Source organism: Meriones unguiculatus, chromosome 6, assembly GCF_030254825.1.
Source record: "Meriones unguiculatus strain TT.TT164.6M chromosome 6, Bangor_MerUng_6.1, whole genome shotgun sequence".
Lineage (NCBI taxonomy): Eukaryota > Metazoa > Chordata > Mammalia > Rodentia > Muridae > Meriones > Meriones unguiculatus.
In genome coordinates, this window is record NC_083354.1 from 60,810,206 (window position 1) to 60,824,841 (window position 14,636).

The 14,636-nt window shown below is 38.6% G+C and overlaps 1 protein-coding gene across 1 annotated transcript in view; it reads left to right on the top strand.

Annotated features, from left to right (window-relative positions):
- Positions 1-14,636, top strand: part of LOC110541603 (uncharacterized) — a 163,275-nt gene that overhangs the window by 56,942 nt on the left and 91,697 nt on the right. Inside the window, exons 9-14 of the mRNA XM_060385546.1 lie at positions 741-814; positions 1,602-1,623; positions 2,978-3,100; positions 8,707-8,780; positions 9,567-9,588; positions 10,943-11,065. Of these exons, the coding sequence (XP_060241529.1) occupies positions 741-814; positions 1,602-1,623; positions 2,978-3,100; positions 8,707-8,780; positions 9,567-9,588; positions 10,943-11,065 (438 nt within the window). The remainder of the gene's footprint in view (positions 1-740; positions 815-1,601; positions 1,624-2,977; positions 3,101-8,706; positions 8,781-9,566; positions 9,589-10,942; positions 11,066-14,636) is intronic.

Sequence of the window (14,636 nt, forward strand, 5' to 3'; positions counted from 1 at the left end):
CATAGAATAGTGAAAAAAAGAGTGGAAGAAGAAATGAGACACAGTGCTTACATTGTTTTCCACTAGTCAATAAAATGTGTTGTATGTCAAAGAATGAATGTATCAATATAGTTATATCATCTGCTTCCCACTTCCCCAGTAAAATGTATACTTTGAATGGCTAAAATTCTATGTTCTTTGTGATGAATGCAGAATCAGAATGTATCAGTAGATGGAGGCTGAGATGTGCTTGTGAGATATGCTGAAGAGATTGTTAGTTCTGGCTGCAGTGTGATCAGAGGAATTGATGGTGATGTGTGGTTTGAGCATGAGATGAATGTTAGTAGGCAGGATTAGATGGATCAGGTGGTGCAGGTGTTTGTCTCTGGGTCTGATATTCTGATTCTAACACCAGAACCCTACATGATGGAAATGGAGAACTGGATACCAAAGGCAGTCTTATGGTGTGCTCCCTCCAAAACTTAATAAAGGAATAAACATCTTTTTTGAAACATGTATTTAGTAGTTTCACATTGAAACATAGACTCTCACATTGTTTTGGATCCCCATTCTCAAGGCCAAAATTATGTTTTTTATTTTTGTAATATTTGCCTATATTTGCCATCTGGAAAGATGTCCAATAGTAGCCTAACTAAGTCTAATCACATGTACTGATCCTGTACACTTTTATCCAGGTCAATCAAAGATAATTAAATGAATAAATGGTACTGTGAACTGATAGTTACTTTCTGTCCCTCTAGTTACACCTGGACCAGCAGCTTCCACAAGCTCCATAAGGGAGATTCCAAAGCGGCCGAATATCTTATTAATGAAGGTAAAACTATTTTCCCCCTTTATGTAAGAGAAAAAGTTAGTTTAATGAGTCCCTTATGTTTTTGCTATCACACTTGAAAAATAAATTTGATTGGATGTATTTTGAACATTAAAGAGTTTATTTGGGAAGAGCAAGAATCAGGATTATACCAGATTAGAGATTTGATAGAACATTCATACTTTCTATGTTAAGTAGCAACCTTCCAGTAGGTCATGAACTGTTTTCTGGACAATACTGATCAGTTTTAGATAACAGTATGTAAATTTCACCCAGAAGTTGATAGGAGGGATAGCTTCGATTAGACCTGAATGGTTATGTATTGTTCTCCTCCTTTTCAGCCTATAGAGCCTATGGTTTAGGTGAATTTGTTTATCAAAGGAGGATGTGGATTAAGCATCCCAATCCTAGTTATGCAGATATTCAGGTGCTGGGATCATAAGACAGGAAGATGGTCGCAAATTATTGGAGTCCTTCATAAAAAGGATTAGTATCAAGAAATATATGTTTGCTCTGAAGTCTTGTGACGAAACTTAGCTAACTGCCAGTGGCATCCAAACACATAAGGTTGCGTGATTTGGCCTGTAAGCAGAAAAAGAGGGAAACAGTAGTTTTTGTCACCAAGTAGACATCCTGAGTTTCTCTAGGCCAGTGTCACATAAAGTACTAATACAGAATCATTGACCTGAGGGCTAGGGAATTTTTGGTGCAATTATGTCCTGCCAATGGGTGAACCAAAGATTTCACCTTAATGTGATTCTCAAAATGTTCTCTTTTCTGTATATTGCAGATGAATAATGAAAGACCGGACAGTAAGTATCCTGCAGTCATCGAGGACATATTTTAGATATGAATTATGTTAATATTGTCTTGTCTGGTGTAGTACAGTGAGCAAATCCACATGTATTGACTGACAATTGGGTGTTTGGTTCAGAAAAAAAAAAGTGATGCCTCAAGAGAAAAATGGTAGCCATGTATCTACAGTTTCTACAGTTACAGAATCCAACTGTGACCTCTTTAGTTAGGTTTTTTGTGTCTCAACCTAACTCATCTTCACGGATATCCAAGTCACCTACCCAACTGCTAGAGAAACAGTTTTGAAAAAAATCAGGATATACAATTTATGTAACATGTTTAAAGTTCACTACATCCATATTTGGTGGGTTGATTCGTGTTTTTCTGTGCAGATGAATAAACCAAGTTTCAGAGTAAGTGGTTAGGATCTTTAGATATGTAGTACTCAACTATTTTCACCATCAAATGCCCAATAATCACCATGGGGAGTTTCCAGTTTTCTAACATCTCTCTGTAATAAATGAAAGCTACAGGAATCCCTAATATGTCCACAAGTACCACAGTAGTCAGAAGGCCTGGGCAGTGCAAGTCACCTGCCTGCACACACTAACAGACATGAAAGCAAAGAGCCCATGGTGGGTATGGATCACTGATTCGGGGCCGACCACAACACTGGATAGTTTAGATATGAATTACTGGATTCCTGCTAAACTTGCTTGGCTCTTTCCAGTAAAATCTGGTAAAAAGCTTTAACGGGGTTGACAATATTAGCATGGATAGAAAGAGAAATACAACTTATGTACAGTAAAAGAGTAGCACACATATGTACAGTTTTCACTAGAACTCCAGTCACCACTTGGATATTGATTTATACTGGAAGATTTCTTTCATTTTTTGTTTGTTTTGTTTGTTTGTTTCTTTGAGAGACATGGTTTCACTGTGTATCCCAGCTCTGATTGGAACTATCTACATATGTAACTTTCTGGCTTGCAACTTAAAAAGTTCAGTCTTCCTCTGCCTACAGAAAACTATTATAAAAGGAAAGCATTACCACACCCAATGGGATTACACCTTTAATAGTTAGGTATACTTTATACTCCAGGAGTTTTTCCTGTTGCTGATGGTCAGTGACCATGTTTTTGAGTGTGAACACTAAGTACATATTGTCAGCAGTGAATCACGTGTCTCAAAATTAGCACTTCTGCACAGTTCATCTATATTTTCAGTACTTTGCTGTACTATTGTTTGATTAAGGGAAACTTGTATGCTAATATGGACAAGATAAAATATATAAACACACAGCCATTGATGATTTCCACTGTTGTTCTGCCATGAAGCTGATATAACTGTCTGTTATTTGTGCATTCCCAGCATCCAGTATCGTTAAAAATTGCCATCAGAAGCATGCTGATCCACACATTACTGGAGAACCTCCAGCCCAGGCTGGTTCTTCCATAGGAAAAACACAAAATGAAATACAAGAAACACCACAAGGTAAATAAGAGTTACTGAGGAAATACAATAACTTCATTGAATTATATTTGGTAGTTGTAGATCAGACTGTACAACACAAGGGGCAAAAGAATGACCAGCTTGGCAATATTTCATTATGTAGATGATGTTAATCTGCATATTTTATCAGGTGATGTTCAACCACTGAAGTTAAAAAATTAATTTAAAATTTCCCTTTTATTCTCATTGACCTGAGGGCTAGGGAATTTTTGGTGCAATTATGTCCTGCCAATGGGTGAACCAAAGATTTCACCTTAATATGATTCTCAAAATGTTGATCAAGACAGGAAAGGAGGTGAGATCAATCTTGTCTTTGTCATTGTCACTTCACCTGGTGCAGGCAGGAATAGGTGAACCATGCTCTCTGTTACTTTCTCCTACAAACCTGTAATGTGGACAGATTGAATGTAAACCATCCTATGACTGGCCTTGAGACTGTCAATAGTCTCAAGAATGAAGACAATGTTTGAATTTGATAAGATCGTTTCTGGTCTGAAATGATAAGCCTGTCACTGTGTTTAGTAGCTGTTGGGAATTATGTCATAGGTACTTTATCTGTTCATGTCATAAAATGATGTGATCAAACTGTGCCAAAGAAAGGAGTATTTATTTTACCACGCTAGTCTGAGATTTGGAGTGCATACATGCCTGCTGAGAACCACAGGTACAGAAATTCAATGCAGTGAGGCAGAATTTCAAAGCAACCAAAGTAAAGAAAAGAAGTGCTTATGCTCAGCTCACCTTTTTCTTACCTTAGCCCCAGGAACATTGCTAGTAACTGTGTTACAGTTGCTACTTCAGTTAACCTTGCCATGCTCCACAGGCATACCCAGGAGATATGGACCTTATCAACTTTACTACTGAGATTAAGCATCACAATGCCTACAAACTGTTGTGGTCCCTTTGGGATTTTATTCTCTTTTAAACAAGGGTCTTCTGCTGTGGTACTGATGATGCATAAGTATATCTCATCTCCATGGTCTCTTGGGACTTTTGTAGATGAGCCTTCTTGGCCCTCTCTTAACCATTTAGTCCACTTTATAGGACATCCACACGTTAGACTTCCTATAGGTAGCATATTTCTCTAGTCTGGCCTTTCTTTCTTCAACACCAGCAATTCCCTAACAAGTAAAGTCCTAATGCATGTCGTTAGCTTTTAAGCAGTCTGTGCACCTGAGGGTGGACTGGCATGCTAGGTGGTTGAGTCAAGGGAGGCTAGAGGCTGACATCTATCTTGGACCCTTTGACTTAATGGGTGAGAAAGGGTCCACCATTGCCCCAATCCTCGATGCTTTTAAAGGCAACTTTGTCTAGCCTCCAAGATGCAAACGCTGGGTTCAAAAGTTCTCCCAAATTATTTCCAGTACTCCTCAATTTAAAGGATATGGGCTTCTGAGGTCAGCTCTCCAGGCTTCCATCTGGACATAGGATGTGTCTGTCCTCTGTGCTACCACAACTTGAATGTTTCACCCTTGACATGTTGAACTGTCTCATGTTTTATTGGAACATGAGATTTTAATGCAAGGAATCTCTCTCCTCTCTGTGGCTTCACTATATTTTATTTTTGCTAAAGAAGAAGGGAGGACTCTGGGTAAGATGATCAATCCTCACTTAGAAAGACAAATGGGATGGACATTGGAAGTAGGAGACAAAGATACAGGACGGGAACCTACCATAGACGGCCTCTGAAAGACTCTACCTAGCAGTGTCTCAGAGCAGATGCTGAGATTCGTAATCCAACCTTGGGCAAAGATCAGAGAATCATATGAATGACGGGGGAGGTAGTAAGAGCTGAAGAGCCCAGGAGCTCCACAAGGACCAAATATATCTGGGCGCAGGGGTCTTTTCTGAGACTGATTTCCCAGCCAAGGACCATGGATAGATAAAACCTAGAACCTCTGCTCAGACGTAGCCCATGGTAACTCAGTATCCAAGTGGGTACCCTAATAAGGGAAACAGGGACTGTCTCTTACTTGATCTCAGTACTGAACCCCACCCCCACCCCCACCAGCGAGGGAGCAGGAGCCACGATAGGCCTCAGAGGAGGACACTGCAGACTGTCCTGATGAGACCTGATAAGCTAGGGTCAGATGGAAGGGGAGGAGGACCTCACCTATCAATGGACTCAGTCTCTAAGTGGGTGCCCTAGTATGGAGAGCAGGGTCGGTCTATGGCATCAAATCATGTCCTGCTCTTTGATTCTTTGATCACCTCCCCTGGCAGGCAGAGCTTTGAAAGGCCACAGAGGAAGACAATGTTATTGATTGCTCTTAAATAAAGAACACTGGCATTTACACTGGCAAAAGAATCCAGATGTAGTTTTGACTATGTATGAGTAGACTTGGCTAGATTGAAGCTTCCGGATGATATTTTTATTGTGTGGATTATAACTTCACTATGAAAGTTCTTGACACACAGATGACAAATGCTTAGATATGTTTGTGGCCTAGCCTTGAATGTTTGTATACTTTAAGATTTTTCTCTGAGTACACGTTTGTAAATTACAGAGTATTAACAGTGTTGGAATTAGAGTATAATGGGGAAAGGTCGTGAGAGCCAAGTAATGATATTATGAGCCTTTGAGTGCTTCTCCTTCACCTAGACTGCTTAATATTTCTTAAAATGTCTTCTTTAAATATTTATAAATTATTATTAGAATTATGTTTTATTATCTGTTGTATTTTAGTTCTCTATGAAGTATTTCTACCTCAGTATTTAATGTGTGTTTGTATATATGTGTGTTTATGTATGTGTGTATAATTATATATATATGAACAAATTCATATTCCCTTCCTCAAGCTTATCCTGAAGAGACATCACTCTACATAAATACTACAAGACTTTTCATACATTACTAAGGTTATCTGTTTTGAAATTATTCTTAATATGTTATTATTATCTGTTTTTTTGAGACAGGATTTCTCTGTGTAAGCTTGGCTGTTCTGACCTCGCTTTGTAGACCAGGCTTGCTTCAAACTCACAGAGATATGTCTACCTCTGTATCTCCTGAGTACTGGCACTGTAATGAATCCCCACTACACACAACTGTATTGAAATTATTAATCTCAGAAAATGGGAGTGTGGCTCCACAGTAGTGGGGATATTATGATAAACCTCATACTTCAATGTGTGCCTGTCTTCATTGGTTACACAAATTCCTTGTCTATTTTCTGACCCCAGGTGTACTTTATTCACTAAAGTTGCAGGAGAGTCTTTTACATATAAGTGGATCTTAACAGACATGTGTACATCCTAGATTTTCTTGAACAACTGAAATATATGCTTTGTCTATGGTTTATCCTGAATTCCAGGTATCAGGTAGAGGTAACATTCTGACCCACATCGCTTCAGAGTTAAGTGTCATCAAATAGAGAATGTTTTGTCCTGAATGACTGATCACCATTTAATTTACAAAGTAGAGAATCAGATGAATTATAAAGACTGGTGGACTAACTAGTGTTAGTATCCACCAGTCTTAAATATATATATATATATATATATATATATATATATATATATATATATATATATATGAAAAAGAAAGTATACAGATGTAAATGTGCTTCTGTGCATGTAGAACCACATCCCTGGGAAGATGTGATAACTATCATTGCAGTTTTTATGTTGTGTGGTTTATTTATCCTGACATACTTTCAGCGCTTTGACAAGCTTGACCTATGGCTATCTTTACGAATTGAGCAGAGCCTAAATGCACTGATGCTCATATTTGTGAAAAGATTGTGGGTATTCAGTGGACCTATACTACTAGGTATTTTAATATTCAATGCGAATCCATCTAGGATTCTGGGGTTCACCTCATTAAACAGATGCACATTTGCCATGGTAAAGCAGCTGGAAGACTACTATTCTGGAGAATAATACTGTATGTTTTTAGATATAGACATTGACCGTACACATAGGACAAATGAACATTTTAAAATATTTACCTGTAGAGATGGGAAATGTAAAATGCAGGCTTTAGGACTAGCAATAGTATGTCATAGAACAATGGCTAAGGAGAGAGAGAGAAGAGAGTCAGAGAGAGTGGCATAGGAGAGGAGAGATGTAGGAGGAGAAGGAAAGAAAAGAGTGGAGAGGAAATTAGGGAAGAGAGAAAGGGGAGGGAGAGGAAAGAGCATCAGAGGAGAGTAGAGAAAAAGGAGGACTAGGAAAAGGAGAAGGAGGAGACAGGGGAGAGAAGAACATAGGGAGAAGAGAAAAGGGAGATAGGGGATAGAAGAACAAGAGGAGAGAGGAAGGAAAGGAGACAAGAAAGGGAGAGGTTGTCTCTTAGGTGGGAGATCAGAGACAAGCAGTCATGGTGCCCACTCTCATGACTCTTTAAAATGTTACCTTATTCACAACACAAGAAGGTCTATCATCTGTACATATCAGAATGTCTCAGTCTGTAAAAATCTTAGGCATTATCTACTTCATGACATAGAGTTTATGGCCACTTAATCCAGGAAAGTTTTGCTACATCATAGTTACATTTCATCCTAGTCAATATAGCAGTTCTCGTCAGTTCGCAGATGCTTAGAGTTGGAACACTAAACCTCATCCCTGACAGAAATCCAACTACAGATGGGAAGATCTTTAAATACTACCCATTGGCAACACAACTGTGGCCGGAAGAAGTGTGAGCTGCACACACTAGGAGAGTGAAACAAAGTACTCAGAACATCTACCCAGGTTTTAGGTGACCATCACCCTTGAAACAACTCTCATGTAGAGCTTGTTAAAGGACTTGAATGTCCAACAGGATGCAGATACTCATTGTTTCTCATCACTTCCATTTTTAAAAAGGAAGCCACAATATTCACAAATACAAAAGTGCATGAAATAATCAAATGAAAAAAGACTGGAAGAAGAAATGAGACACAGTGCTTATATTGTTTTCAACTAGTCAATAAAATGTGTTGTATGTCAAAGAATGAATGTAACAATATAATTACACCCTCTGCCTCCCACTTCCCCAGTAAAATGTGTATGTTGAAAGGCTAAAATTCTATGTTCTTTATGATGAATGCAGAATCAGAATATATCAGTTGATGGAGGCTGAGATGTGCTTGTGAGATATGCTGAAGAGATTGTTAGTTCTGGGCTTCAAAGTGATCACAGAAATTGATGGTGATGTGTGGTTTGAGCATGAGATGAATGTTAGTAGGCAGGATGAGATGGCTCAGGGGGTGCAGGTACCTGTCTCTGGGCTTGATATTCTGATTCTTACCCCAGAAACCTACATGATGGAAATGGAGAACTGGATACCAAAGGCAGTCTTCTGGTGTGCTTCCTCCAAAAATGAATAAAGGAATAAATATTTTTTGAAACATGTATTTAGTAGTTTCACATTGAAACATAGACTCTCACATTATTTTGGATCCCCATTCTCAAGGCCAAAATTATATTTTATTTTTTTTTTATTTTTGTAATATTTGTCTATATTTGCCATTTGGAAAGATGTCCAATAGTAGCCTAACTAAGTCTAATCATATGTACTGATCCTGTACACTTTTATCCAGGTCAATCAAAGATACCTAAGTGAGTAAATGGTATTGTGAGCTGACAGTTACTTTCTGTCCCTCTAGATCCACCTGGACCAGCAGCTTCCACAAGCTCCATAAGGGAGATTCCAAAGCGGCCGAATATCTTATTACTGAAGGTAAAACCATTTTCCCCTTTATGTAAGAGAAAAAGTTGGTTTAATGAGTCCCTTATGTTTTTGCTATCACACTTGAAAAATAAGTTTGCTTAGATGTATTTTGAACATTAAAGAGTTTATTTGGGAAGAGCAAGAATCAGGATTATACCAGATTAGAGATTTGATAGAACATTCATACTTTCTATGTTAAGTAGCAACCTTCCAGTAGGTCATGAACTGTCTTCTGGACAATACTGATCAGTTTTAGATAACAGTATGTAAATTTCACCCAGAAGTTGATAGGAGGGATAGCTTCGATTAGACCTGAATGGTTATGTATTGTTCTCCTCCTTTTCAGCCTATAGAGCCTATGGTTTAGGTGAATTTGTTTATCAAAGGAGGATGTGGATTAAGCATCCCAATCCTAGTTATGCAGATATTCAGGTGCTGGGATCATAAGACAGGAAGATGGACGCAAATTATTGGAGTCCTTCATAAAAAGGATTAGTATCAAGAAATATATGTTTGCTCTGAAGTCTTGTGACGAAACTTAGCTAACTGCCAGTGGCATCCAAACACATAAGGTTGCGTGATTTGGCCTGTAAGCAGAAAAAGAGGGAAACAGTAGTTTTTGTCACCAAGTAGACATCCTGAGTTTCTCTAGGCCAGTGTCACATAAAGTACTAATACAGAATCATTGACCTGAGGGCTAGGGAATTTTTGGTGCAATTATGTCCTGCCAATGGGTGAACCAAAGATTTCACCTTAATGTGATTCTCAAAATGTTCTCTTTTCTGTATATTGCAGATGAATAATGAAAGACCGGACAGTAAGTATCCTGCAGTCATCGAGGACATATTTTAGATATGAATTATGTTAATATTGTCTTGTCTGGTGTAGTACAGTGAGCAAATCCACATGTATTGACTGACAATTGGGTGTTTGGTTCAGAAAAAAAAAAGTGATGCCTCAAGAGAAAAATGGTAGCCATGTATCTACAGTTTCTACAGTTACAGAATCCAACTGTGACCTCTTTAGTTAGGTTTTTTGTGTCTCAACCTAACTCATCTTCACGGATATCCAAGTCACCTACCCAACTGCTAGAGAAACAGTTTTGAAAAAAATCAGGATATACAATTTATGTAACATGTTTAAAGTTCACTACATCCATATTTGGTGGGTTGATTCGTGTTTTTCTGTGCAGATGAATAAACCAAGTTTCAGAGTAAGTGGTTAGGATCTTTAGATATGTAGTACTCAACTATTTTCACCATCAAATGCCCAATAATCACCATGGGGAGTTTCCAGTTTTCTAACATCTCTCTGTAATAAATGAAAGCTACAGGAATCCCTAATATGTCCACAAGTACCACAGTAGTCAGAAGGCCTGGGCAGTGCAAGTCACCTGCCTGCACACACTAACAGACATGAAAGCAAAGAGCCCATGGTGGGTATGGATCACTGATTCGGGGCCGACCACAACACTGGATAGTTTAGATATGAATTACTGGATTCCTGCTAAACTTGCTTGGCTCTTTCCAGTAAAATCTGGTAAAAAGCTTTAACGGGGTTGACAATATTAGCATGGATAGAAAGAGAAATACAACTTATGTACAGTAAAAGAGTAGCACACATATGTACAGTTTTCACTAGAACTCCAGTCACCACTTGGATATTGATTTATACTGGAAGATTTCTTTCATTTTTTGTTTGTTTTGTTTGTTTGTTTCTTTGAGAGACATGGTTTCACTGTGTATCCCAGCTCTGATTGGAACTATCTACATATGTAACTTTCTGGCTTGCAACTTAAAAAGTTCAGTCTTCCTCTGCCTACAGAAAACTATTATAAAAGGAAAGCATTACCACACCCAATGGGATTACACCTTTAATAGTTAGGTATACTTTATACTCCAGGAGTTTTTCCTGTTGCTGATGGTCAGTGACCATGTTTTTGAGTGTGAACACTAAGTACATATTGTCAGCAGTGAATCACGTGTCTCAAAATTAGCACTTCTGCACAGTTCATCTATATTTTCAGTACTTTGCTGTACTATTGTTTGATTAAGGGAAACTTGTATGCTAATATGGACAAGATAAAATATATAAACACACAGCCATTGATGATTTCCACTGTTGTTCTGCCATGAAGCTGATATAACTGTCTGTTATTTGTGCATTCCCAGCATCCAGTATCGTTAAAAATTGCCATCAGAAGCATGCTGATCCACACATTACTGGAGAACCTCCAGCCCAGGCTGGTTCTTCCATAGGAAAAACACAAAATGAAATACAAGAAACACCACAAGGTAAATAAGAGTTACTGAGGAAATACAATAACTTCATTGAATTATATTTGGTAGTTGTAGATCAGACTGTACAACACAAGGGGCAAAAGAATGACCAGCTTGGCAATATTTCATTATGTAGATGATGTTAATCTGCATATTTTATCAGGTGATGTTCAACCACTGAAGTTAAAAAATTAATTTAAAATTTCCCTTTTATTCTCATTGACCTGAGGGCTAGGGAATTTTTGGTGCAATTATGTCCTGCCAATGGGTGAACCAAAGATTTCACCTTAATATGATTCTCAAAATGTTGATCAAGACAGGAAAGGAGGTGAGATCAATCTTGTCTTTGTCATTGTCACTTCACCTGGTGCAGGCAGGAATAGGTGAACCATGCTCTCTGTTACTTTCTCCTACAAACCTGTAATGTGGACAGATTGAATGTAAACCATCCTATGACTGGCCTTGAGACTGTCAATAGTCTCAAGAATGAAGACAATGTTTGAATTTGATAAGATCGTTTCTGGTCTGAAATGATAAGCCTGTCACTGTGTTTAGTAGCTGTTGGGAATTATGTCATAGGTACTTTATCTGTTCATGTCATAAAATGATGTGATCAAACTGTGCCAAAGAAAGGAGTATTTATTTTACCACGCTAGTCTGAGATTTGGAGTGCATACATGCCTGCTGAGAACCACAGGTACAGAAATTCAATGCAGTGAGGCAGAATTTCAAAGCAACCAAAGTAAAGAAAAGAAGTGCTTATGCTCAGCTCACCTTTTTCTTACCTTAGCCCCAGGAACATTGCTAGTAACTGTGTTACAGTTGCTACTTCAGTTAACCTTGCCATGCTCCACAGGCATACCCAGGAGATATGGACCTTATCAACTTTACTACTGAGATTAAGCATCACAATGCCTACAAACTGTTGTGGTCCCTTTGGGATTTTATTCTCTTTTAAACAAGGGTCTTCTGCTGTGGTACTGATGATGCATAAGTATATCTCATCTCCATGGTCTCTTGGGACTTTTGTAGATGAGCCTTCTTGGCCCTCTCTTAACCATTTAGTCCACTTTATAGGACATCCACACGTTAGACTTCCTATAGGTAGCATATTTCTCTAGTCTGGCCTTTCTTTCTTCAACACCAGCAATTCCCTAACAAGTAAAGTCCTAATGCATGTCGTTAGCTTTTAAGCAGTCTGTGCACCTGAGGGTGGACTGGCATGCTAGGTGGTTGAGTCAAGGGAGGCTAGAGGCTGACATCTATCTTGGACCCTTTGACTTAATGGGTGAGAAAGGGTCCACCATTGCCCCAATCCTCGATGCTTTTAAAGGCAACTTTGTCTAGCCTCCAAGATGCAAACGCTGGGTTCAAAAGTTCTCCCAAATTATTTCCAGTACTCCTCAATTTAAAGGATATGGGCTTCTGAGGTCAGCTCTCCAGGCTTCCATCTGGACATAGGATGTGTCTGTCCTCTGTGCTACCACAACTTGAATGTTTCACCCTTGACATGTTGAACTGTCTCATGTTTTATTGGAACATGAGATTTTAATGCAAGGAATCTCTCTCCTCTCTGTGGCTTCACTATATTTTATTTTTGCTAAAGAAGAAGGGAGGACTCTGGGTAAGATGATCAATCCTCACTTAGAAAGACAAATGGGATGGACATTGGAAGTAGGAGACAAAGATACAGGACGGGAACCTACCATAGACGGCCTCTGAAAGACTCTACCTAGCAGTGTCTCAGAGCAGATGCTGAGATTCGTAATCCAACCTTGGGCAAAGATCAGAGAATCATATGAATGACGGGGGAGGTAGTAAGAGCTGAAGAGCCCAGGAGCTCCACAAGGACCAAATATATCTGGGCGCAGGGGTCTTTTCTGAGACTGATTTCCCAGCCAAGGACCATGGATAGATAAAACCTAGAACCTCTGCTCAGACGTAGCCCATGGTAACTCAGTATCCAAGTGGGTACCCTAATAAGGGAAACAGGGACTGTCTCTTACTTGATCTCAGTACTGAACCCCACCCCCACCCCCACCAGCGAGGGAGCAGGAGCCACGATAGGCCTCAGAGGAGGACACTGCAGACTGTCCTGATGAGACCTGATAAGCTAGGGTCAGATGGAAGGGGAGGAGGACCTCACCTATCAATGGACTCAGTCTCTAAGTGGGTGCCCTAGTATGGAGAGCAGGGTCGGTCTATGGCATCAAATCATGTCCTGCTCTTTGATTCTTTGATCACCTCCCCTGGCAGGCAGAGCTTTGAAAGGCCACAGAGGAAGACAATGTTATTGATTGCTCTTAAATAAAGAACACTGGCATTTACACTGGCAAAAGAATCCAGATGTAGTTTTGACTATGTATGAGTAGACTTGGCTAGATTGAAGCTTCCGGATGATATTTTTATTGTGTGGATTATAACTTCACTATGAAAGTTCTTGACACACAGATGACAAATGCTTAGATATGTTTGTGGCCTAGCCTTGAATGTTTGTATACTTTAAGATTTTTCTCTGAGTACACGTTTGTAAATTACAGAGTATTAACAGTGTTGGAATTAGAGTATAATGGGGAAAGGTCGTGAGAGCCAAGTAATGATATTATGAGCCTTTGAGTGCTTCTCCTTCACCTAGACTGCTTAATATTTCTTAAAATGTCTTCTTTAAATATTTATAAATTATTATTAGAATTATGTTTTATTATCTGTTGTATTTTAGTTCTCTATGAAGTATTTCTACCTCAGTATTTAATGTGTGTTTGTATATATGTGTGTTTATGTATGTGTGTATAATTATATATATATGAACAAATTCATATTCCCTTCCTCAAGCTTATCCTGAAGAGACATCACTCTACATAAATACTACAAGACTTTTCATACATTACTAAGGTTATCTGTTTTGAAATTATTCTTAATATGTTATTATTATCTGTTTTTTTGAGACAGGATTTCTCTGTGTAAGCTTGGCTGTTCTGACCTCGCTTTGTAGACCAGGCTTGCTTCAAACTCACAGAGATATGTCTACCTCTGTATCTCCTGAGTACTGGCACTGTAATGAATCCCCACTACACACAACTGTATTGAAATTATTAATCTCAGAAAATGGGAGTGTGGCTCCACAGTAGTGGGGATATTATGATAAACCTCATACTTCAATGTGTGCCTGTCTTCATTGGTTACACAAATTCCTTGTCTATTTTCTGACCCCAGGTGTACTTTATTCACTAAAGTTGCAGGAGAGTCTTTTACATATAAGTGGATCTTAACAGACATGTGTACATCCTAGATTTTCTTGAACAACTGAAATATATGCTTTGTCTATGGTTTATCCTGAATTCCAGGTATCAGGTAGAGGTAACATTCTGACCCACATCGCTTCAGAGTTAAGTGTCATCAAATAGAGAATGTTTTGTCCTGAATGACTGATCACCATTTAATTTACAAAGTAGAGAATCAGATGAATTATAAAGACTGGTGGACTAACTAGTGTTAGTATCCACCAGTCTTTAAAATATATATATATATATATATATATATATATATATATATATGAAAAAGAAAGTATACAGATGTAAATGTGCTT